The 26,718-nt window shown below is 42.8% G+C and overlaps 1 protein-coding gene across 1 annotated transcript in view; it reads left to right on the top strand.

The window, feature by feature from the left end:
* Window positions 1-26,346, top strand: part of cpsf1 (cleavage and polyadenylation specific factor 1) — an 87,446-nt gene extending 61,100 nt beyond the window's left edge. The window contains exons 30-38 of the mRNA XM_039736683.1: window positions 1,008-1,149; window positions 1,341-1,493; window positions 2,191-2,367; window positions 5,124-5,190; window positions 7,419-7,466; window positions 10,868-11,023; window positions 13,473-13,602; window positions 18,610-18,748; window positions 26,163-26,346. Coding sequence (XP_039592617.1) covers window positions 1,008-1,149; window positions 1,341-1,493; window positions 2,191-2,367; window positions 5,124-5,190; window positions 7,419-7,466; window positions 10,868-11,023; window positions 13,473-13,602; window positions 18,610-18,748; window positions 26,163-26,210 — 1,060 coding nt within the window. The 3' untranslated portion in view covers window positions 26,211-26,346. The remainder of the gene's footprint in view (window positions 1-1,007; window positions 1,150-1,340; window positions 1,494-2,190; window positions 2,368-5,123; window positions 5,191-7,418; window positions 7,467-10,867; window positions 11,024-13,472; window positions 13,603-18,609; window positions 18,749-26,162) is intronic.
* Window positions 26,347-26,718: the final 372 nt, after the last annotated feature.

Genomic DNA, 26,718 nt, shown 5'->3' with positions numbered 1-26,718 from the left:
GTGCTGAGATCCAGGGCTCCAAAGGCACCTGGGCACCCCCTGTCGGTGACCACGGGCCCCTACAGGGTTGCGCTTCAAAGCTCTGTACCCGTGATCCCCAAAGCAACCAGGCAGTTGCCCCCTCATGGGGTCCTTCTGGGCATCCCGGCTGAGCAGCAGCCCCAGCCACTCGCCACAATATATAATGTTATTTAAAGTATTTTTGTTTTGTAAATAAATAACGACTATTTGCTAAACTAACCTACTGTATATCATTTTTAAAGTAGTTGTTCTGTTATCTGTCCTTTCCCTTATCCGTCACGCCCTCGGTCCTGACCCCTGTTGGACAATCGAGGTTTTACTGTACTATGTTACAAATTATTTTTATATAGGAGTTGCACAGTAAATTTCATTGTATTGCATATGTGCAATGACAGTAAAGACAATAATAATCAGTTTATCCATTATCACATTAGTACAGTCTCAGCACACTATAACAAGTGTACAGATTGAATTCCAATTACATAACATATACACAAAAAAACGAGGGATAGCTCAGTAAAATACACAAACAAGAAGACTATGTAAAAGCAAATGCAAAATCAATGCAGGTACAGTAGATTTCAGATGGAATGAGTCAGTGGCCATTCAAAATGTCCGTGTTTTAAATGTGCAGTTGTTAATCTTGGTAAAAGGTAAACAGTACAGCGAGCATCACTCCACGTTAGTGCCTTCTGCAAGATGCTTCTGTAATGTATAAGAGGACAATGAAATCTGTTTAGCTAAGGGCTGATAAGAACATGGCTCCTTTTAGGCCTGTAGGTAGTGGATACCTAATAACTTGCAATAATGGAAGTATGAGAAAGTACTTCTGGTTATATTTACCACCCAAGCAACAGCAGCACTACTCCATCTTGTATCAGTTATAATTTACTCACAGCCTTCTGTACATTTTAAGAGTCCATCTGGGCAACTTTTTTGGCAGTCTGTTTTCTTACATATGAGTGATCATTTTTCTTCTCACACAGAATTGAACTTGAAGAGTGGGAACACATAACCTGCATGAAAACGGTGGCTTTGAAAAGTGAAGAAACTGTGTCTGGCTTAAAGGGTTACATTGCAGCAGGAACGTGTCTAATGCAAGGAGAAGAGGTCACTTGTAGGGGAAGAGTAAGCCATCATTTCTCATTAGTCTGTTGAACAGAGGCCCTTTATAGAATTGTATTGGTATTTAGAAAATAGTTTCAAGAGTATATTTCAGTAATATCGCATGCTAAGCTTTCCTGAAAGTGTCATCTTTTGTGTTCAAAATGATATTTTGTAAGCAGTGTTACTACAGCTGATCTTACTTTGATTTACAGATTTTAATCATAGATATTATTGAAGTGGTCCCAGAGCCCGGACAGCCACTCACAAAAAATAAGTTTAAAGTCCTGTATGAGAAAGAACAGAAGGGACCTGTCACTGCTTTATGCCATTGTAATGGTTACCTCGTCTCTGCCATTGGTCAAAAGGTAATATTTTCACGTAACTTCACATCCGCCTTTCAAGTTCTGCTGCTTTTGTAACTGGTATGGAATGTCACTGTGATACATCAGTAATACTACAGGAGTATAATTCCACCTCAGAGATTAATAAAGTATATCAAATAAAAAAATAAACTAAATATATCACAAACAGCTCTAGCAGAGCTAGTCTGGTAATGTCAAACTAAAATGTTGTTTCCTGTAGCAGCCATTAGAATCAGCAGGTTTTAGAATCTGAAGGTCTCTTATAGCAGTGGCCCCATCTGGGCCGTTGTCTGTTTGGGAAACTTCAATTTTTTCCCAAACCATTGGGCACAGTGTGAGTAGGGTCTAAAGATGATGTTTGTATTTTGTTAACATTTCTCTTTGCTAAACAAAGGTAAAATAATACACAGGCTTTTTAAGAGTGGATTGTTTTGTAATTAAATTGTCATATAAGTCAAAATTGTGATGATTATACTTTTTTTTATTATCACTTCCTATTATCAGTTCATTTGGTCCACACATTTCATATCAATCAAAAGTGTGATGATTATCCTTTTTTTTATTATTATCATTTCGTATTATCCAGTCATTTGGTCCACGTATTTCTTGAGTAATGTGATGATAATGACATTCAGATCCTAGCCGTGAAATTGCATTGACCTTAACTTTATTTGATTTGTTTCTTTCACTCTTCAATAAGATTTTCCTTTGGAGTTTGAAGGATAACGAGCTCACTGGGATGGCCTTCATTGATACCCAACTATACATCCACCAGATGTTTAGCATCAAAAATTTCATCCTCGCAGCTGACGTCATGAAGAGCATTTCAATTCTCCGTTACCAGGAGGAGAGCAAGACGCTTTCTCTTGTTAGTCGGGTAAGACTGAATTCTTACATTAGTGAAATACTGTAAATACTTTTATCAGAGACTGACCCATCCATGAAAAGAAAACACGTTTTATGTTTGTTCCTCGCAGAAATAATATAACCTTAAGCACTCTTCTTGGCTTCAGTACATCTGGTTCAAAAGCACATGACCTTTACTTATCACTGACAAAACTGACCTGGGCATACATTCTGCCATTTCAGACAACACCTTATATACAACAGCAAAATTCTTTGTTTTTATCGTTCTGGTCCTAATGACTTTAAAGTAATTTGTCTTGGTTAATGAAGTGGTAACTATCATGTAGTTTAATATCGGTGTGGCCCAAGTTGACCTCACCTTCCTAAGGTTCTGTCAGACAGCTTTTGTTTTCTTACTGTTGTACTGCATTTCTCTGTACTTTGTGATGACGTTCAGTGACAAAAGCAGGGCTGTGGAGTTGGTAGACAAAACATTCAAGTCCAACTTTGACTTCTCAATTTATGGTACCACCGACTCCGGCTCCTCTGTTTTTAATTAGACCAATACACTCACTTGCCACTTTGTTAGGTACACCTTGCTAGTACCAGGTTGGGCCCCATATGCCATAATTCCTTGTGGCATAGATTCAACGAGGTGCTGTAAACATTCCTTTGGGATTTTGGTCCATAATGACTTGATAGCATCACACAATTGCTGCAGATTTGTCGGCTGCGCATCTATGATGTGAATGTCCTGTTCCACCACCTCCCAAAAGTGCTCTATTGGAATGAGATCTGGTGATTATGGAGGCTACTGGAGTACAGAGAACTCACTGTCATGTTCAAGAAACCAGTTTGAGATGATTTGAGCTTTGTGACGTGGCATGTTATCTTGCTTGAAAGTAACCATCAGAAGATGGGTACACTGTGGTCATAAGAGGATGTACATGGTCAGCAACAATACTCAGGTAGCCTGTGGCATTTAAACGATGCTCAGTCGGTACTAAGGTGTCCAAAGTGTGCCAAGAAAATGTCCTTCACACCATTACACCACCACCACCAGCCTGAACCATTGATACAAAGCAGGATGGATCCATGCTTTAAAGATGTTGATGCCAAAGTCTGAGCCTACCATCTGAAAGTCGTAGCAGAAATCGAGACTCATCAGACTAGGCAGTGTTTTTCCAATCTTCTGTTGTCCAATTTTGATGCACCTATGTGAATTGTACCCTCAGTTTCCTGTTCTTATCTGACAGGCGTGTCACCCGCTATGGTCTCCTGTTGCTGTAGCCCACCTGCTTCAAGGTTTGACGTGTTGTGTGATCAGAGATGCTCTTCTGCATACCTCGATTGCAACGAGTGCTTATTTGAGTTAATGTTGCCTTTCTATCAGCTCGAAACAGTTTGGCCATTCTCCTCTGACCTCTGGCATCAACAAGGCATTTTCACCCAGAGAACTGCCACTGACTGGATATTTTCCCTTTTCCAGATCACTCTCTGTAAACTCTAGAGATAGTTGTGTGTGAAAATCCCAGTAGATCATCAGTTTCTGAAATACTCAGACCAGCATGTCTGGCACCAACAACCACACCACATTCAAAACCACATCGGTCACTTTTCCTCTTCCCCATTTCTCATGCTTTGAACTTCAGCAGGTCATTTTATTAATGTCTATGGGCTGAAATGCATTGAGTTGCTACCATGTGATTGGCTGGTTAGATATTTGTGTTAGCAAACCATTGAACAGGTGTACCTAATAAAGTGGCCGGTGATTGTATATTTACTATGTTGACTGAAAGCACACAAACATACAAGACACTAGGCATTTGATCACTGCCATTGTAAATCATCAGGCTACTTTTTAGCCCCCTTAATGTGTTGGTGTAGCGATACCGCAGTGGCTTTTTTATTTCTCTCTATTATCAAAAAAAATCTTGGAAGGCTTGGAAGGAGACAATACGTGATTTTCTCTGAGACATTTTTAACGTCCCACTAGACAAGTCAGTGAGACAAAAGGACAGCTGCTGTACAGGCTTTTAAATGATCGACGCACAGCGTGACAAGCAGAACACGCAGCGCAGTAGCAGCAGGAGAAAGACAGCAGCTGATCAGACTGCATCTCCTTAGCGTGCGTTCAGCATCCCCACTTCTCAACGTGAGCAGAGTGTGCTTGGGTTTTGGCCAGCGAGCAGGGGGCAAAGCTCCCTAATTATTTTCTAACCAAAAGGTTAGAAGAAAAATATATGATGTAATTAAATTAGTATAAGTAAAATTGGAAATTTAAACACATTTTGTTACAATTTACATTATACAAAGTCAGATTCAGAGTCGATACATTTTTACCAACTTCCTTCTCTGACTTGACAAGCCTGGACTTTTTAAAAGGCACTGAATTGTTGTAACCTGTCAGTGTAGCGTCAGAAAGGTGGGCACTGAATGAGGGAGAGTTGAGCTGAAGTCGCCAGGAAGCCTTCTGCTTCAAGGCTCTCCTTGTCCATAGGAGTTCTGCTCATGACATAAATGGGCTGCTGCTGAGGGTCTTTGTAATGCAGGTGGCCCGAGTTTGCAGCTGGCAGCTAACACAGTGCAAATGTCCAGACTGGGTGAGATTATTCTGTTTGTGAGACACTCTTCGACGTAAAAAAATATATATTTGCTTTATGTGTGTGTGGTGCTATTAAGCATCTGTATTGTTCATCTGAGGGAAATATTTTGTTATAAATGTCCAGCAGTAAAAAGTAAGTGCCTTGTTGGATAATACATTACGATGTATTTTTCCTTTTCCAGGACGCCAAACCTTTGGAGGTTTACAGCATCGAATTCATGGTGGACAATTCCCAGCTTGGCTTTCTAGGTACGTCTAAGGGTGTTCTTACCGAAAGTATTTTTAAAAGTGTGTGGACTATCTTCTGTCTCAGCTTGACATGTAAACTAATGCACAAGACCTAAGCTTGCAAGAACTTTTGTCCTTCTCATAGTCAAATGTATTTATTGAGAGCTTAATGATTCTATGGGCTCAAAGGTGCCGTCACCAAAGATCTGATATTTCATGACTAGAACACAGAAGATCGCCCGAGTGGGTTAACCCTTTCTTTAAAATACAGTGGATGTAACTGTCTAAAAATGGAATTCATCAGGTTTGTCAAAATTTTCATCTCTCTCTCTCTCTCAGCATTTGTGTTTATATTGTCAGTTTAGGGATGATATGCGTTCCTCAAAAATTCAAGTTTTGGTTACCTTTTCCGACTATAAGAGGTTGTTTATGCATCTAATTCATCCATTGTTTGACCCCACTTACTGATACATAGTTACATGGAACTAGAGTGTGCCCTAGTACCCACTGGGCACAAGGCAGCAACCAGTCTTGACTGACATGTCAGATGTCAGGACACACCTGTACAAATACAGCCTTTTACTAGGCCAATTTATAACGTGTATATATTATTTTATATAGAGCTTTTCACAGTATTAATTTAGAGAGGCCAATCAGTATTAAATATGCATCTTTAGGAGAAAACCCAAATAGTTATGGGAAGAATATGCCAACTCTGTGCAGACAACAGCCAGCAATCAGTCAGGGTCAGGTCCTCATGGGAGATGTGCTGACCACTATGACACTCTACGACCCTGCCTGTCTTATTCCAAATGCCAAAAGACATCTGTGTGAGTGTGCGTGTGTGTGTGTGTGTGTGTGTGTGTGTGTGTGTGTGTGCATGTGTTTATGTATATATACACTTATACACATACACAGTGGATTCAGAAAGTACTCAGCCCTTTCACTATTTTCCCATTTTGTTATGTTACAGCCTTGTGCTAAAATCACTTAAAATAATTTTTCCCCACACAAACTTGATGCCACACCATTCCAACAGTGAAGCATGCTGGTGGCAGCCCCATCATGCTGTGGGGTTCTTTTTCAGCAGCAGGAAAAGCCGAACAGAGCAAAGTACAGAAATACCCTTAATGAAAGCCTGCTCCAGAGCTCTCTTGACCTCAGACTGGTACAAAAGTTCTCCTTCTCACAGGACAATGACCCTAAACAGAATGCAAAGGCAACACAGAAATGGATTAGGGACAACTTTGGGAACGTCCCTCAGTGGCCTGGCCAGAGCTTAGACTTGAACCTAACGGAACATCTCTGGAGTGACCTGAAAATAGCTGTCCACTGATGGTCTCCATCCAGTCTGTCAGATCTAGAAAAGAACGGCAGAAACTCCCCACATCCAGGTGTGTGAAGCTTGTCACATCACACCCTAGAAGACTGCAGGCTGGAATCACGGCCAAAGGGGCTTCAACAAGAGTAAAAGAGTATGAATACTTGTGTTGATTTTGATTGTATTTTCTAATAAGTTTGTAAAAATCACTAAAATCCTGTTTAGCTTTGCCATTATGGGTGTTGAGTGTTACTTGATGTGGGAGAAAATGAATTGTAATGTTTTTAGCACAAGGCTACGACAAACCAAAATGTGAAAAAAGTGAAGAGGTCTGAATACGTTTTGAATTCACTGTGTGTGTGTGTGTGTGTATATATATATACATTTATATATATGGCACATGCTTTAAAGATGGGCTTTTGATATGAATTGAACAGTTGTAACTTTTTAATTTCATCTCACTTATCTTTAGTCTTTAATTGTTTTAGTTAGTGGTTTTAATGTTTTTCATTTCTTATTATTAAGTTTATGATTTTCAGTTTTGATTTTTGTATTGTTTTTGAATATTTTTTATGCTTGGCTGCATTGTAAATCAGGATTTTCTTCAGCGTACTCTTGAGTTTAAATAAAGGTTTGGAAGGGTAAGCAGGTGTGGGATTCTGTCCCAGGACGATGGATCCATAAAGCAGCAGTGCCGTGGTGCAGTCACAGTGACAAGATAAATGCATTAAATTGTGGTGCTAGAAATACTGATTGTGGATGCTTGATGCTAATGGAACACATTTTGCTTACTTAAAATTGTTACTTATATATCTTTTCTGTTGAATGTTTGTTTTTTTCTGTCAACATTTTAAGCATAAGAATCTGTTTTAATTTTATTGTGAACTCTTCTTGATAATTACTATTATTCTTTTTTTTTTGTCTTTAGTGTCAGATCGAGATAAAAATCTCATGGTTTATATGTACCTGCCAGAAGGTAAGCTCCACTTACCACATATATATTGTAACAGAATGAACTTGACACGTTCCGTTGATTTCCAAAAACACACATGTTCTGTTAAGATTACACGCCTCCATCATTCTAGGTGTTTAGTATTGCCTGTATTTTCAATTGCTGTACCAAATCAGAGACTTAGAGGGGATATTCTGTTCTCTATTATTAATTCATACATTTTGTTTTTTTTTACAGTATATTTTTTATTACACATTTTTTAACTGTATTAGAGCCTTGCAGGTATGCCTAAAACTGGTGGGGGGGGTTAAAGAGAGGAAGGTCTTCTCTCAATGAGGGGCAAACTCTTCTTTGGCCAGTGATCAGCAGGAGAGCGCTCTAAACATCTATCTATCTATTATATAGTGCCTTTCATATCTACTTATATATTATATAGTGCCTATCTATTATATAGTGCCTTTCACATCTATCTATTATATAGTGCCTTTCACATCTATCTATCTATTATATAGTGCCTTTCATATCTATCTATTATATAGTGCTTTTCACATCTATCTGTCTATTATATTAGTGCCTTTCATATCTACTTATCTATTATATAGTGCCTTTCACATCTATCTATCTATTATATAGTGCCTTTCATATCTATCTATTATATAGTGCCTTTCATATCTATCTATGTATCAATTATATAGTGCCTTTTACATCTATCTATTATATCGTACCTTTCATATCTATCTGTCTATACTAATAAAAGACAAAGCCCTCTATGACTGACTGACTGACTCACTAACTCATCACTAATTCTCCAACTACCCGTGTAAGTAGAAAGCTGAAATTTAGCAGGCTTATTCCTTACAGCTTACTTACAAAAGTTAAGCAGGCTTCATTTTGAAATTCTGCGTGTAACGGTCATAACTGGAACCTACTTACGTACATATATACGGCCATAGCCTGCAGCTCGGTCGCCGTGGGAGGCGGAGTTGCGTCCCCCATCACTACGCCTCTCACGTAATTAAGTACATTGACAATCATGTTACGTTATTTTTAAAATGTTTCTTTTTCTTTTTCATAACTTCTTTAACACACTACTTCTCCGCTGCGAAGCGCAGGTATTTTGCTACTCTATCATATAGTGCCTTTCATATCTATCTCTCTGTATGTCTACCTATCTGTGATACTCCAAATGATCAGCTGCTGGTTGAGATTATCCAGTTTTCACCCCAGATGACATGATCAGTGATTACATTAACTGATCTCAAAAAAGATTTTTTTCAGAACGTGCTTTTCTCAGCTTTACAGTAATTTAGTTGTAGTGCTCCTTTACACAAGATATTATGGCAGTTAAGGAATCCCATGCGCCATTTTGCTCCTGGAACTTTCTCTAAAAAGAAAGCCAGCAGTCAAACTTAAGGTGAGCGGGAAGAATGGAATACTGGCTTTTTTATTGCAAAAAGTGGAGTAAAAGACAGAAAAGGGAATCTGAGGAGTTGTGTGCTGTGCATGGAAAGGCCTGGCAGAGTGTGAGAAAAGAGAGGCACGTCTTTGGAAGAAATGAAAATTTAATGAGACTTTTTTCATTTTGTTCTGTAATTAAAACAAATGCTCCTTATCTGCTCGTGTTTAGCATAGCAGCTCTCATTTTAATTAGAAAAAGAACAGTTAAAGAAGAATTTGTCCTTGCTGCTTACTAACCAGTAAGGATTTTTAGCTTAAAAGACAAATGAGTTTATTTTACGTGTAAACTTGTTACTCATAATGGCCTTGTATCTTCTAGATAAACTTGGAACATTTCATTAGAATTTTGGCTTGTACGTGTAAAAATCATTTTTATTTTGTTATATGTATATTATGTATAAATATTTTTGTACTTAATTTATTAGTTTAAAAAAAGTATCTTTTAAGGGGCTTTTATTTATTTTAGTATTTTTATGGTCACTTAACAATAAACCTACAGAATTTTATATTGTTAATAAAATATGAACAGGTAACACCTGGGAACTGCAGCCTAAATGTAAAAATATGACTTTAATATAGTAAATAAAGTTTCTCCATGGCTGGTTGTGCAGGACAATAAAAACAATTCAGAATTGGCCAAGTCTAGTAACGTGAAATCTAAATCAGCCCTAAAACACCTGATTGAAACGTCTGTCTATTAGTTATATAGTGCCTTTCACATCTACAGTATCTTATCCATTAACCCATCCATTTTAATAAAAGCATACTGTAAGTATCTGTGTGTCCATCCAGTTGCTACATCTCTGTCATTCCAACAGACGGCACATCACAAACATTAACACTGCTTTGACAAATCCCATATCAAATGACATATAAAAAGACCTCTACATTGCATTTGTCATTCCAGCAGATGGTGCATCACAAACATTTGTAGTCCTGTGTTTAATTACTACAAGTGTTTGTGATCTTCCATCTGTTAGAATGAAAAATGCAATGAATTTTATTACTAAATGTATTAAAAAATACATCCCAATAGGTGGTGCACTCCAGATGTTAGTGCGACGGTCTACGTTGATTACTTGGATTTCAACCTGTCTTGGAGACGGGTAGCACAGCTAGCTGTTATATAGTGCCTTTTCTGTCTGTCTGTCTAGTAGCACCTTTCATATCAATCGATCATTAGTCATGGCACTAGAGAGTGGTGACGTCTCGCTTGTTAATTGACACATGTAACTAAGAATTGCACTGTGCCCTGTACACGTGACACTAAGGACCCTATAAAGTTAAAAATGAGAGGACTAAAGGCACTGCTTGCACTTTTAGGGGTTCACAAAACAGAAGAACGCGGCAGAGTTTAGATAAAGTACGTAAAACAAGGTGGCTGAGGAGATGTTCACACCCCACTTTACTATACAATCCAGGGTTAATCATGGCAGAATTATACATTAGTAAATAAATATATTTCAAATGTGTGTGTCTGTGTTCACCCTGGGATGGAGTGGCGCCCTGTCCAGTGCCCATGCCCAATGGGTGTTGGGTGGCTTTGGAACCCCTGCAGATTTTGTATTTTTTTTTTTTTCTCCATCCTAACTGAAGTTTATTTTGCTTTCTTTCCTCCTGGTCATCCGCCCTTACTTTTTGCTTTGTTGCACACTTTATAAAATTATTGCCTAATATTGTTAATGTTTTGCATATTAGCTTTCTTTTTATTTCATCTTGTAAAGCATTTTGAGCTGCATTGTTTGTATGAAAATGTGCTATATATAAATAAATGCTGTTGTCGTCGTCGTCCAGGGTTTGTTGCTGCCTTGCGCTCTCAGCTCGCTGGGATAGGCTCCAGCCCCCAATCGAGCCTGGTCTGGATTAAGCAGTTTATAAAATGACATGACGTAAATAAGGAATGAAAAAAACAAAAAGTTATGTAGAGAAATGATTGTTGAAATGAATGTCTTGTGTTATACGTCTAGCAAAAGAAAGCTTCGGAGGGATGCGCCTGCTTCGGCGTGCGGATTTTAACGTTGGTGCTCACGTGAATGCTTTCTGGAGAATGCCCTGTAGAGGGGCAATGGAGGGGCCGAGCAAGAAGTCACTAGCCTGGGAGAACAAACACATCACCTGGTTTGGTAAGACTACTTAAGATGGATTAATAATAATTCTTTGCATTTATATAGCGCTTTTCTCACTACTCAAAGTGCTCAGCAATTGCAGGTTTAAGGGTCTTGCTCAGGGGCCCAACAGAGCAGGGCCCCTGTTGGCATTTACGGGATTTGAACCGGCAACTTTCTGATTGAAATATTTACAGAAGCAAAGTGTACCGATTCAAGTTTAAAGAGGTTGCACAGGACATTTGGATGGCGGCAGGCAGGCAGGCGGTGTTGTCGCCTCAGAGAGCTTGGACCCTCTTTCAGTTCCTGCCTAACCCTCCATGCCTTGTGTGTGGAGTTTGCCTGCCTGTGTTGTTATGGCCTCCCGCTGTCCTAAGACGTGCAGTTGACTTCCTTCACAGCTCAAAACTGTCCCTCTTGTGGTTGTGTGCCTGTGAACGAGGAGGCCCTGCAGATGGCTGACATCCTGTCCGGGGCTCATCCTTGACCCCGAGTGAGTGAGAAATGCATAAATAGCTGCAGACGGGGTATGCTGTGTACTTCTGACTTCTGTTTTTCTGTTCAGGTACAGTGGTGATCAAAATTCGCAGAACTTCCTCAATTTGAAAATCACTGCCTATACCTATTTGAAGTTATCCCAATTGGAATAGAAGAGCAGCTTTTTTTAAGTAAATTTTATAATTTAAATACATTCTGAAACACAATATAAAAAACTTAAATGAAGAATTTGAAGGACTCTGATCAAAATGTCAGACACCTCTCTGGTGTTAATTTCCTTCATTATCTGACCAGCCCTGCACTCTGAATTACTCTGCCGCTTTAAGATGACAGGATCCCTGTGACAGCAGGTTGTCCAGATGAAGGCCAAAGGGCTAACCCGCTCAGCCACTGCAAGAAAAGCTGGTCATTCCAAGTCAGTGATTGTTCTAGAATATGGCAGCTTTACAATGACACTTAATTCATTCAAATCCCCCAAAAACGCTGGTCGTCCACGTAAGACGAATGCCGAGAGGATAACATGGAGACTCTCAATAGGGAATCGGTTCAACCCTGCAGCTGGTATTGCTCGCCAGGTAAGGATCGGTCTCGGCATACAGCGGCTCACCGTTTAAGACCATTCAGACTGAAATCCCACTCTGTAGCGACAGAGCCACTCATCAGCAGAAAGGTTCAGAAGGCTAAGACTAACTGGTGCTGAGGAGCACGTTGTGTAGACAGAGAAGAACTGGTCCAGAGTTCAATTCTGTGACGACAGCAAGGTGAATTTATTTGGGTCCGATGGGAAACATCATCTCAGTGTCAAACAAGACTTGAACCCAAAGTGCGTAAAAAAGTCAGTTCAGTTTGGAGGAGGAAGCGTCACAGCTTGGGGCTGCTTTCTGCAGCAGAAGTTGGGCCTCTTATACAGCTACATGGCAGGATGACTGCAAATGTTTATCAGCACCACCATCAGCAACATTTTGATCCTTCTCTGCAAGTGTCTCATAATCAGCAAATGATTTTCATGCAAGACGGTGCCCACCGTGACACTGCATAACGGGGAAAGCAACTCCTTGAAGCTAACATCATTGTAATAATAAAAATGGCCAGCCCAGGGTCCAAATCTAAACCCAGTCGAGAATCTTTGGCGACAGGGTTATGGGTAAGAAACCCACTGACAGTTACCGAAGTGTGGAAGAACAGTGAGAGTGGGCCGATGTCAAACCAGAGCAGCGTGAGAAACGAGTGAAGTCCTGCGGGTGCAGAGGGGCTGAAGTCATTCAAAGCTAAGGGGCCTCGACATGTCCTACTGATAATTCAAAGCCGTAAGAGAGGTTGGGAGTGTGCACTGATAGCACGTTGGCGCACCCACCACACGACGAGCCACCTGGATTGGGACCCGAGTGCAGCGGGTGACCAACAGTGTGAGGTTTTGTTATGGTGGCTGGAGTGCCAGTCCTGCCATCAACCCCCGATTTCTCCCTGTAAGTTGGAGGACCGTCTTGCAGGGCTGGATGCGGATTAATGTCTTACCCAGGTTGGAGGGATTGCAGGTTAAGGGCCTTGCTGAAGGCCCCAGCGGAGTGGAGTCACTTCTGCCGTTTACGGGATTTGAACAGCCAATCGGGCGCCGCAGATCCCTAACCTCGGAGCCACCATTCTGCCCCATGAAAACTGTGACTCTTCAGACATTGTAGTTGTAATCTTCTACTGCATTGGTACTGTTCTCTAATTTTGACTGTTGCGTTTTCTACAAAATAACGTTTTTTGTTGCAATGCCTTCATTATTTTGTAAAACATGCTAGTAGAACAGTGATAAACCATCAGATAATATTCTTTTGAGCAATGAAGATTAACAACATTTCAGAAAAAGCAAGTGTTCATAAATTGTTCTCAAATTTCGATCACCACTGTATTATTGGCTTTGCTCGACTTTCTGATTGTAAAACCAACCAGCGTAATAACAGACATGTCTTCTCTCTTAAAGCTACTCTAGATGGTGGGATTGGACTTCTTCTGCCAATGCAGGAAAAGACGTACCGTCGACTACTAATGTTGCAGAATGCGTTGACTACCATGATCCCACACCACGCTGGCTTAAACCCTAAAGCATACAGGTATGGTGAGAGTTTTGTGATAGTAAAGCTGCGTGCCGTGTGTTGATGATTTTAGTGTCAGATCATATGAAGCTAATGAGTCCCACCACGAAGGATGCCCTGTTTAAGAGGAAACCCGCTGTCCTGGGTGAGCCCGTTGAGGATGAAGATGTTGTAGAGCAATGGGTCTCAAACCATTTTATCATCAAGAAATTCTAATGTCAACTGGCCCACGGCCCTACAAATGGCACACATTAACAAATAACAGCAAATATGTATTCAGAATTTACCTACGGTGTACATAGGAGGTGAAATACGCACCGTACTCATTCGGCACTGGGGGTGTAACACTGAATCAAACTTAGTGTCCATTTGTCTTCTGAATGAATAACCTTGGCCTGTCTGGTTTTCACATCGGGGTAAGTGAAGGGATTTGTCTTAGTTTGCAGGTGGCTGGCATGTCGAGAATTTTGTGCCCATTCCTACATTTGGCACTGTGATGTGCAGTGGGACAGTGCCCCGAGGGCCTGCTGGCACATTTATTTGTACGTTTTTTTGTGAAGCCTCACGATTTTCATTTTTCATTTAAAAAAGTTTCAACTTCTGTAAGTTAGCATGCTTTGTTTCCAAATGTCTTTATACTTTGGAAGGCTTCATGCTTTTGTTTGGCAGATGACGCACAACGCCCATTGCTCACACTAAAAGTAAATCTGTCGAGGTTTGAAGGTCCCTAATGTCCTGCTGCCTGCCACACCACTTGGGTCACTTATTCCACGAGTCTATGGCTGTCTGTGTGAAGAAAAACTTCCTGATGTTTGTGCGAAATGTGCATTTATTTATTTGGCTGACACTTTTATCCAAAGCAGCTTACAACATTTGAGATATAATTGTTTACATTTCTTTTTGTTTTTTCCAACTGGAACACAAGCGGGTGAAGTGACTTTCTTAGGGTCGCACAGTGGAGGGATGTGAGCGCACAACCTCAGGGTTTGAAATCCAAAGCCTTAACCACCGGACCCCACTGATGCGACCCTTAACAAGTTACAATGTGCCCCTGATGAACTCATTATAAAGTCACATCTCGATCCTTTGCTTGAATTCCCTTTTTAATTTTAAAGACCTCAGGCATGTCTTCTCTTAATCTTCTTTTTTTTAAACTGTAAAGGCTCGGCTCTTTTTAATCTTTCCTCATAACTCATCCCCGGTAGCCCTGCAGTCAGCCCAGTCGCTCTCCTCTGGGTATTTTCCTCAGAAAGTCCGGGCTTTATGTTCTTTTTAACATTCCTGTTCTGTTCACGCCTTTGAGATGAATCTTGTGAGGTTGATACGGAATTAAAAGAGTTCAGATTAGGTGATGCCGTGGGGCATTTGAGGAAGCTGTCCGTGTTTGTTAGCTTTCTTCATGAAGCGTGTGGTGTACACAGATTGTCATCTACTTGTAACTGGACTTGTGACTTGAGGCACATTGAAAAAATAAAGGCAACGTGCTTTTTAATTTGGGTAATTGTGAGCGGATGAACATGACAGTTGTGTCACCTCTCCACATGGTCCCCCTGCAGGCCGGTGCACTTCTTGAATTGTTCCACCACTTCATTCCTTGGGCTGCTCACAAATCCAGGTCTGCACCGCTAACTCAGCCTCATAGTCAGAGGTAAACCTGCAACCTCGTAGAGCCTCTTCAGGTGGGCCGAAGATGTGAGAGTTGGAAGTTGGCTCTGAGGGGGATGTGGAGGACATTCAAACCACGGCTGTTGCATGGCCTTCAGCGTTGAGGCTGCTGCATGTGGACGTGTGTAGTGATGGAGCAGCAGGACGGTGTTTGACAGCATTCCTCTCCTGTTGCTGCCGATTGCAGGTTTCAGTTTCTCTCTAAGCAGAGCACACCACGTTGTATTGGTCGCTGATTGTCGATGTTCCTGAAAATGTCAGAATAGGATCCTTCATATCCCAGAAGGTCATCATGATTTTCTTGGCAGAGGGCTGTCACTTGAACTTTATTCTTTAATGGAGAACACGGGGGTTTCCACTGCATGCATTGTCTCTTGTCTTCCGGCTCACAGTGATGGACCCAAGTCACATCTCCGGTGACAATCCACTCCAAAACTTTAGGATCTTCTTCGTCACGCTTCACGAATTGGGTCTCAACTTTCACATGCTGCTGTTTGTGAAGATCAGTAAGCAGTTTGGGTGTTCATCTTATGTAACAGCCATCACTCTCTATGCCGTCCTGTGCAGATCCATTGCTGATACCCAAATGTGCAGCAACAGCAGACAACGTAATCCGTCGGTCTTGTCTAATGAAGACGTTCACCATGTCGATGTGGGCTTGTGTGCGTGATGTTGATGATTGACCAGATTGAGTTTCACTTGTTCTTCCTGCTGTAAACCTTTCCCACCATTCATAATCTTGTATGTTAAGCTCTGCTGTTTTCACTTCTGTCCTGAGCCAACACCCCTCGGTGAATTTCAGCAGGTTTCACGCCCTCTGCCTCAAGAAATCTCACGACGGCGCGTTGTTCAATAATGGTGCGGTCCCACAGTGGAATGTCCAGGTTCATTTGACTTTGGCTTCAACGAGACTAATGGCCGAGCGCCGCACTACGTGTGTGTGTGTTCAAACCACCCATAAGGCATTGCAGATGGCCTTGTGTTGTGTAACTTTCTAACTATTGCGGTTACCACGTAATTTTCAAATTGCCTTTCCATTTTGGTTTTACCCTCAGTCACACAGCTAAAGGGCCCGAATGAGGATAATTCTACGCCAGACCAGGTGCATTAATCCTTTCTCTCTTTCCACTGCAGACGAGTTACAGGAAATCCCGCCTGGCCTTGACGATGTCACTTCCGGTTCTGGCCCCAATGACATTACTTCCTCTAACCATCCCTTAACTCTTTTAGGGCTTTTTTTTTGTTTCTTTTCTCCCAGGGCTGAATATTTTTCCAGAAACTTGACTTTTTAAAAAAAAAAGAACACAAAGCAATTGTTTAAGACATCAAATCAGCAAAAAATATTTATTTTGACAGATGTTACTGTCTTGAATGTCGTATGAGCCTGTATTACTATGTGATTTCACATACATGTTACACAGCAAAGTATGATATCGCTCAAAGCAGCCAACTGCATGCATTGCCACATTGCGCTGCTTACAATACGTGCTGCACTGGTGCCTCCTTTTCATTTGTCTGTTGCTGCACACAACACAGTCAGGTTTGTATTTTTTGTCCTGATTTGTTGCAGGAAAGTGGCACTCCGTCAGCCTGTCTGGCGGGAAAAAATGGCGTCCCTTGTATTTTATCATTGATTCATACACAGACAAATCACGGCCAAGCTGATAAAATTGTTTATATGTTGGTTCCACAATGTCAAGCAGGGGCTGAACTTTATACATGGGGTTATAGCCTGGCTCACCCCTTGGGATTTGCTTCTGGTTATCACAGAAGTGAATAAAACCTGCCCAAAGCCACCAGGGCACAAAACACATTTGGACCAATGCTCCCTGAAGTTATATCGCCAGTCTAGTCCCATCTCTATTTGTAATGACAGAGTGACCTTCATCTCGTCTCTTGTTGTCGGTTTCCACTTGGAAAAGCGAGAATGTGCTGCAAGCGAAGCCCGCGATTCAGAAAATTGCTCCGTATACCTGTTTGTCTCGTCTGACAGTAGCTGAAAGGCGACCTCAGGAAAGAACAGCCTGACATAGTCCAGCGGCTGGTAATCTGTCATGTCCAACAGCTAGCCATGCCGTCTTGTGAAGTCCGGTAGCAAGTTTGGCTCCCATGGATCAATGTCTGGGTATTCCTCCCACATGAACCTTGCCATATGTGTGTTGGCTGCGCGAATGCGCTCAGCTGGGGTGGCATCGGCTGGTGTCCGATCAGCTGATGCCAATTCCTAACTGTCTTGCTCGATCTCCTGATCACTATCAATAAAATCAGATTCTGAAAAATCAGAAACCGACTCGGCGATAATGCGGAAATCGCTTCGCTCCCACGTGAGATGTCGATGCCATCTTGCCTTTGTTTACATTTCGTAACTCACATACGCGCAAGGATTAGATGCTGAGTCAATGAGTCTAACATTCCTCCAAGCAGAGAGCCTTTAACGTAACTGTGAGTTTTGTCGCCATTAACAGCCGATTGTCACCGTCTACCCATGGATGTGGACTTTTGTCGATGTGCGCCCTCAACCCCTCCTGTCGACATCCGCCCTGAAATAGTTAACATCCAGGCAGTTCTGTTTTCAACTCAAACCTGTACACAACTGGTACACCATTTAAACTAATTTTGTAGCCAGGAAACACTATACAGGTGGCTGCCGCAAACCTTTTTATGTCTCTTGTCTATTCATATGACACTGGCGTAGTCGGCAGGATGAATGACTTCCAGGAGCAATAGGAGCAGGACCTGAAGAATCCAATATCCTCTTAATATCCAGGTGTACTGTACCCGAATTTTCAGTCGGGAAGTTGCATTCCTCTGAACCGGAATTGACATCATCAAGGCCAGGCAAGATTTCCTGTAACTGATCTGCAGTGGAAAGAGAGAAAGGATTAGTGCAACTCACCACCCCCTGGTCTGGCATGGAATTGTCCTCATTCGGGCCCTTCAGCTGCTCTCCCATTTGCGCCTGTGTGTGACACCTCATATGCGAGTCGTTTCAATTCCCCAGTATGCAGCAGCAAAGTGACCCTTCGGCTGGTTGTAGAAATCTGCAGCCCCCATAAAGCATTCAAGCGATGGCTCTTTTCCTTTCCTCTTAAGCTGACAACCCATCTCGGCCATACAGTGAGTTGCAGGTTGGCAAATCTGTTTTAGCGCCAATTAAATGCCAGCTGGAACCAGAATGTCATTATGGACAAGACAATGGTGTGTTTCCCATCATCCTGCCCCAGCCCTCATTTGCTCTGTTCGATTTGCTGCTGCTGTGTTCTGAAGTTTTTAGAAACGGACTGTCTTTCATTTTCACACCAGAATGTTGACGTGAATTTGCCCCCTGATGTTTTAACATTATGTCGCCTGTCTTCACAGAATGCTGCACGCTGACCGACGTTCCCTCCAGAACGCAGTCCGGAATATCTTGGACGGTGAACTACTGAACAAATATCTCTACCTGAGCACCATGGAGCGCAGCGAACTTGCAAAAAAAATTGGAACTACCCAAGATATAGTAAGTACAACGCCACGTGTTGCTTGTTACTTTCCCAGCGACACGTGCGGTAGATAAGGAAGCTTTTGCTTACAGGCGAGCTGAAAGGGCCCGTCACGGTGATGTTCAGCCACAGACTGCATTTATATAATCAAAGAGTGGCGTGCATCCATGAGGGTCCGGTCGTGAAGTCTGACATACCCTGTGACTCGCCCTGACAAAACCTAACAGATCATACTCATTTAAAGTGAGAGATTTCCGGTTTTGATTTTTTTTTTATAAATATGCAAACCTTTCTGAACAATTTTTCAAGTGTAGATTGATGGGCAAAGCGGGCAAATGTATCCACTTAAAATGAAATGTGAAGAGGTCCGAGTGCTTTTGGAGTCCACCACCTCCTTCACCTCATCATCAGGGTGAAACCTGCAACTGCGTGGAGCCTCCTTGAGTGGGCCAAAGACGTGACAGTCGCATGGTGAAGTGTGCACAGCTTGAAGGGGTCTGAAGGAGGGCTACAAACAGACTTCCAACTACAGTGGCATGCAAACACTTGGGCCCCCCTGCTTAAAATGTCTGCTACTGTGAGTAGTTAAGTGAGCAGAAGATGAACTAATCAGCAACAGGCATAACGTTAAAGATGACACTTTTCTTTTTAGCATTTTATGTAAGACTAGCTGTGTCAGCCCAGGGGTCCTAGAAACTACCGAAATCGTCAGAAAAAAAATTGAATGTAGAGATGTCATCTAGGGTGGCACGGTGGCGCTGCTGCCTCGCAGTTGGGAGATCTGGGTTCGCTTCCCAGGTCCCCCCTGCATGGAGTTTGCATGTTCTCCCCGTGTCTGCGTGGGTTTACTCCCACAGTCCAAAGACATGCAGGTTAGGTGGATTGGCGATCCTAAATTGGCCCTAGTGTGTGCTTGGTGTGTGTGTTTGTGAGTGTCCTGCGGTAGGTTGGCACCCTGCCCGGGATTAGTTCCTGCTTTATGCCCTGTGTTGGCTAGGATTGGCTCCAGCAGACCCCCGTGACCCTGTGTTCGGATTCAGCGGGTTGGATGATGGATGGATGTCCGGTAACTGAAAGGAACTGCTCTGGGCATCTCCCTCCTAGGAGGATTCGTTTTGCCGAGGTGCTCACATCATTTGTGCATTAGCGGGTAAGCGAGTTTTCTGTTTCCTCAGATGTGGACCCCTTACCCCGACTCCTCGTCTCACTTACGGGCAGGCCGGACAGACACACACACACACACTTTAATATATAAGGTTAGTGTATTGTTTATGTTTTGTACAGTTGTAAAGTGAACAAAGCAAAGGAGATAGATAAAGCGTAAGATATTTGAGGTCTCAGATAACTTTTCCCAAGGTGGTCTCAGGCCTTAATTGGCTCATTTGGACTTTGGCTTGTGCACAGTCATCGTTAGGACACCTCAGGTGATGCAAATGTCAAAGCTGTATAAATCATTGGACTTTTCAAACTTCATCCTAACAATCAGCACCCATCGGCCCCTCTAAGCAGCTGCCCAGCACTCTGAAAAGTAAAATATCTGATTGTGACAAGGCAGGAGAAGGCGACAAGAAGACAGCAAAATGTGTTCAGGTACAGAAGCCATTTGCTCAGTTTGTGATGTTATTAAAAAAATGGCAGTTAACAGGAATGGTGGCGGTCAAGTTGAGGTCTGGAAGACCAAGAAAACCTTCTGAAAGAGCTGATGGTTGGATTGCTAGAAAGGCAAATCAAGACCCCTGTTTGACAGCAGACAGACCTTCAGGAAGATCTAGCAGACGCTGGGGTGGGGGTCCACTGTTTTACTGCGCAGCGACACCTGAACAAGTATGACCTTCATGGTGGAGTCAGCAGAAGAAAACCTCTCCAGTGTCTTAGCCTCACAACTCAGGGCCTGAAGTTCACAACTGAAGATCTAAACGAGCCTGATGCATTTTAGAAACACGTTCTGTGGACTGATGGAGTCAAAATAGAACTTTTTTGGCCACAATGTTCAAAGGTATGTTGGGAGAAAAAAGGGCTCTGAATTACAAGAAAAGAACCCGTTTCCGTCTACTAAGCCTGGTGGTGAATCAATCAGCTTTGGTCTTGTGTAACAGGTCATTGGGAGAGGAAAGAATGGATTCAAATAAATAGCAGCAAAAGACCACAGCATCTGTAAAAAGAGTTGACGTTAAAAAGAGGATGGGTCCTACAAGAAGATAATGATCTGAAACACAACGGAATACCCCAAGAGACGCAAGCTGATGCTTTTGCCATGGACCCTCACAGTCCCCCGACCTAAACGTCATTGACAGTCTGTGGCGAGACCTCAAAAGAGCATCACATGCAAGATGGCCCAAGAATCTCAAAGAATCAGAAACCTTTGGCGAGTACGAATGGGTGGAAAGACTGTCAGCTGGCTACAAAAAGCGTTGACAAGCTTAACCTGCAATTGCTGAGCGCTTTGAGGTGTGGGAAAAGCGCTATATAAATACAAAGAATTATTATTATTATTATTATTATTGTATGTGCAAGAGACTAAATGGAAGGGGAGTAAGGCCAGGTGGATCGCAAGTGGATTCAAATTGTTCTATCATGGTGTGGACAGGAGGAGAAATGGAGTAGGAGTAATCCTGAAGGAATAGTATGGACAGAGTGTTTTGGAGGTGAAAAGAGTGTCGGGCAGAGTAATGATTATGAAGCTGGAAATTGGAGGTGTGATGATGAATGTTGTTAGTGCATATGCACCGCAAGTTGGGTGTGCAGTGGGTGAGAAAGAAGATTTCTGGAGTGAGCTGGATGAAGTGATGAACAGTGTACCCAATAGTGATAGGAACTCCGGCTCTTTTCAAAGCTTCGGCTCTTACGGCTCCCGAATGGCTCTTCGTTTAGTATCACTTGGATGCTTATATTTTAGCCTAATTAAGCAATTATGAATGGTTTGTGTATAAGCAATTTCTTATTCAGTGTTTTCAGACATTACGTATTTTTATGCATTTTTTCATTACAAAAAATACACAGTTACTACTGTTTAACATTTTAATGAAAGCTTTAAATTAACAACTTAACCACAGCAAACAAATTAAATAAAGGCCAAACTCGGCAACAACACAACACTATGACTCTTTGAATAAAAGTTTTTAGGCCAGGTTGGCATTCAGAAATGCCAGATGGGCTGATGTAATTTCTCCACTCCGTGATTATTTGTCCTGTTTTTGAGAAGACTCTTTCTGACTGTGCAAAGTCTTCCTACCAGCACTGCAGCAGAAGTACTTGTCTCTTTTCCAGGGTCAGTGGATGGCAGGAGAGAGGGCACGCTCTCCTCCAGTTGCACGGATGGGTGGCAGGTTCTTATATGTGTGTGCAGGTTTGTCGTTGACTCTGCTCTAACGGATATTTTCATATTACAAATTCTGCACTTAGCTTTGCAGTCTCCAGTATCACTGAAATGCAGACAGATGCTGCTGCTTTTTCGGCATTCACTCATTTCTTCACTCCTCTTTTTTTCTTCACGATGCGCTTGCATTTAAAACTGGCACCTCGTCTGTCGCATCGACAGTGTCGCTCTGTGTGCCTGGCCTGTACCAACACTCGCTGTCTTCGGAGCGTCTGCCCCCCTTCCTTCTTTCACATAATGGTACAATCCTAGTCCGATGTATCGTTGGTGAACGAGCCGGCATTATGAGCCAATGTTCTGTGTGCCCGTATAAATAAAGTCCCGCCCCTGCCAACGAGCCGGCATTATGAGCCAATGTTCTGTGTGCCCGTATAAATAATGTCCCGCCCCTGCCAACGAGCCGGCATTATGAGCCAGTGTTCTGTGTGCCCGTATAAATAATGTCCCGCCCCTGCCAATTAGCCGGCTTTATGAGCCAATGTTCTGTGTGCGGCTGAAGCTTCGGCTCTTAGAGCCGGCTCGTTCGCGAACGACACATCACTAGTACCCAAGGGACAGAAAGTGGTGATTGGAGCGGATTTCAATGGGCGTGTTGGTGAAGGGAACAGAGGAGACGAGGAGGTGATGGGTAGGTATGGTGTCAAGGAGAGGAATGAAGAATGTCAGAGGATAGTGGATTTTGCCAAAAGGGTGGACATGGCTGTGGTGAATACGTATTTTAAGAAGAGGGAGGAACACAGGGTTACGTACAAGAGTGGAGGAAGAGTCACCAAAGTAGATGGTATCTTATGCAGAAGAATCAATCTGAAGGAGATTGAAGACTGCAAAGTGGTGGCAGGGGAAAGTGTAGTTAGGCAGCATAGGATGGTGGTCTGTAGGATGACATTGGAGATCAAGAAGAGGAAGAGAGTGAGGGCAGTGCCAAGGATCAAATGGTGAATGTTGGAAAAGGAAGACTCAGGGAGGAGGTGAGACAGGCACTGGGTGGCAGTGAAGAGTTACCAGACAGCTGGGAAACTACAGAAGATGTACTAAGGGTGATAGCGAGAAGGTGCTTGGAGTGACATCTGGACAGAGGAAGGAGGAAAAGGAAACCTGGTGGTGGAACGAGGAAATACAGGAGAGTATACAGAAGAAGAGGATGGCAAAGAAGAAGTGAGATAGTCAGAGAGAGGCAGAAAGTAGACAAGAGTACAAGGAGATAAGGAGCAAGGTGAAGAGAGACGTGGCAAAGGCTAAAGAAAAAAGGCGTATGATGAGTTGTGTGAGAGGCTGGACACTAAGGATGGAGAAAAGGACCGGTGGGCTGCAGAGAGGAGCCAAGCTGGGAAAGATGTGCAGCAGGTTAGGGTGATAAAGGATAAAGATGGAAACGTACTCACAAGCGAGGAGAGTGTGTTGAGCAGATGGAAAGAGTACTTTGAGAAGCTGATGAATGAAGAGAACGAGAAAGAGAAGAGATTGGATGATGTGGAGATAGTGAATCAGGAAGTGCAATGGATTAGCAAGGAGGAAATAAGGACAGCTATGAAGAGGATGAAGAATGGAAAGGCCGTTGGTCAAGATGACATACCTGTGGAAGTATAGAGGTGTCTAGGAGAGATGGCAGTGGAGTTTTTAACCAGATTGTTTAATGGAATCTTAGAAAGTGAGAGGATGCCTGAGGAGTGGAGAAGAAGTTTACTGGTGCCGATATTTAAGAATAAGGAGGATGTGCAGGACTGTAGTAACTACAGGGGAATAAAATTGATGAGCCACAGCATGAAGTTATGGGAAAGAGTAGTGGAGGCTCGGTTAAGAAGTGAGGTGATTATTAGTGAGCAGCAGTGTGGTTTCATGCCAAGAAAGAGCACCACAGATGTAATGTTTGCTCTGAGGATGTTGATGGAGAAGTTTAGAGAAGGCCAGAAGGAGTTACATTGCATCTTTGTGGACCTGGAGAAAGCAGATGACAGGGTGAGGAGAGAGGAGTTGTGGTATTGTGTGAGGAAATCAGGACTGGCAGAGAAGTACGTAAGAGTTGTACAGGATATGTACGAGGGAAGTGTGACAGTGGTGAGGTCTGCGGTAGGAGTGACAGAGGTGGGATTACATCAGAGATCGGCTCTGAGCCCTTTCTTATTTGTAATGGTGATGGACGAAGTTGACAGACGAGATTAGACAGGAGTCCCCGTGGACTATGATGTTTGCTGATGACACTGTGATCTGTAGCGAGAGTAGGGAGCAGGTTGAGGAGACCCTGGAGAGGTGGAGATATGCTCTGGAGAGGAGAGGAGTGAAGGTCAGTAGGACCACCAAGACAGAATACATGTGTGTGAATGAGAGGGAGGTCAGTGGAATGTTGAGGATGCAGGGAGTAGAATTGGCGAAGGTGAGTGAGTTTAAATACTTGGGATCAACAGTACAGAGTAATGGAGATTGTGGAAGAGAGGTGAAGAAGAGTGCAGGCAGGGTGGAGAAGAGTGTCAGGAGTAATTTGTGACAGACGGATATCAGCAAGAGTGAAAGGGAAGGTCTACAGGATAGTAGTGAGACCAGCTATGTCATATGGGTTGGAGATGGTGGCACTGACCAGAAAGTAGGAGACAGAGCTGGAGGTGGCAGAGTTAAAGATGGTAAGATTTGCACTGAGTGTGACGAGGATGGAGAGGATTAGAAATGAGGACATTAGAGGGTCAGCTCAAGTTTGACGGAGACAAAGTCAGAGAGGCGAGATTGCGTTGGTTTGGACGTGTGCAGAGGAGAGATGTTGAGTATATTGGGAGAAGGATGTTAAAGATAGAGCTGTCAGGGAAAAGGAGAAGAGGAAGGTCTAAGAGAAGGTTTATGGATGTGCTGAGAGAGGACATGTAGGTGATGGGTGTGACAGAGCAAGATGACGAGGACAGGAAGATATGGAAGAAGATGATCCGCTGTGGCAGCCCCTAACGGGAGCAGCCAAAAGAAGAAGATTGTGCCTACGTGACCACACGGTAACACCCAAACTATTCCGAAGCGACGTTTGCACTGTTTTGTGTTTTTTGTATCTCACACCCTCATACATTTTTATCGTAAGAGCTTCCCTTATCTACGATGAGGCGTCCAATCAGAAGAAAACATGAAGCTGGTTTTAAATTAAAAGTCATTGAAGTGGCGAAAGAAATTGGTGACTGCGCTGCTGCGACAAAATTCAATGTGTCTGAGAAACTGGTGTGAGATTGGAGGAGGCAAGAAAAAAAAAAAAAGGTTAAGTGTCGCATTTTTGAACGGGCGTATAAGTTGAGGTCTGATTTTATGATCGATTTTTCGGGTTTCAAGACCTGACTTCTACATACCAGTACATACGGTAACTCTTCACAGTAACAGACATTCTAAGCAAGGGGGCCCAAACTTTTGCATGCCACTCTAACAAAGCTAACACAACACTAAAATAAATCGGCCGAACTTCCAGTAAAGAGCGAGCTGCCAGGACCCTGGGTTTGACCCCCCAGTCTGGTCGGTGGAATCTGCAGTCTTAAAGTGGTCCGAGTTTGAATAAGAGTGCCTGATGATGCTTTCAGGGTGGGCTTCGGCTCCCAGTGCCCTGAATTGAAAGTGTGGAAGTGACTGTATGCCCGTTAGCTGGAGCTGAGGAGACCACCGCACCAGTCAGATACGTGTGGCCAGTCATTGGTGTTCACGTCCACTTCTACCCCACTTATCCTGCTAAGGGTGGGACTGACCGGGCAACCCTGACCTTGCCAACTTCACCCAAGAAGTTTCGAGCCAATCCTGGATCCTTCCGGTGTGCCCCTCTTGTCATCAGTCTGGGGGCCGCACATAGAAGGCCTCTTCCTTCAGCTGGACGGCTGTCCCCAACAGTGACCTCACCATGAGGGTCCCACATGTTAGAAAAATGGCAGGACCCCTGTTCAGAAACGAGAATGTGCGACACAATCCCATATTTGACAAACACAAAAAGATTTGGTCAGCGTATCGTCGTACCGTATTCATCTTAATACGACGACCAGCACGCGGTAGAAAAGTTGATTTTATAACTCGGATTTTTTTCCCTTTTTTTGATTTTTCTTTTCCAGATATTAGAAGATTTGCTGGAAATCGACCGAGTGACGGCGCACTTCTGAGCAGACGTCCACCTCTGCAGGTTCGCACCCCCATGAAGCTATTGTAGAATGCCTTAACATTTTCTTAAGGCTTTTTTATACAAAACATTTTTGAGCAAGCATTCTTAAAATTGTAAAGTTTTTTTTTTTTTTGTTTCCAATATGTGATTTAATGTAGTTTTTTTTTTGGTGTTATAAAAATATCATTTTTCTTATGGAGAACTATTTTGTAAACAAAATAAAGCAAAAAAAAAAAAAAACAAGTGAATCCATTTGGCTGTGAAATGAATGAATGAACCACCAGGTGGCGGTAAAGGTCTGGAATAACACGGGCAGGCAGGTGGGCGGGCGCGACTGTTAAAATCAAAGAAAATAGGAAGAGCCGTTCAGACCTGAACTCCAGTTCTTGTGTTTGACTCTTCAAATTCATCTTGCATGCAGTTCAAATCCAATACGACCGCACTTGTCTCGATATCTGACCCAAATGGGTAAAATGAATAAGAAATGAATTCATCAGACAGATGTGAGC

Source organism: Polypterus senegalus, chromosome 15 (genome assembly GCF_016835505.1).
Source record: "Polypterus senegalus isolate Bchr_013 chromosome 15, ASM1683550v1, whole genome shotgun sequence".
In the NCBI taxonomy this organism is placed as follows: Eukaryota; Metazoa; Chordata; class Cladistia; order Polypteriformes; family Polypteridae; genus Polypterus; species Polypterus senegalus.
The sequence above is the reverse complement of the archived record's forward strand: the minus strand, read 5'-3'. Positions and strand labels throughout refer to the sequence as shown.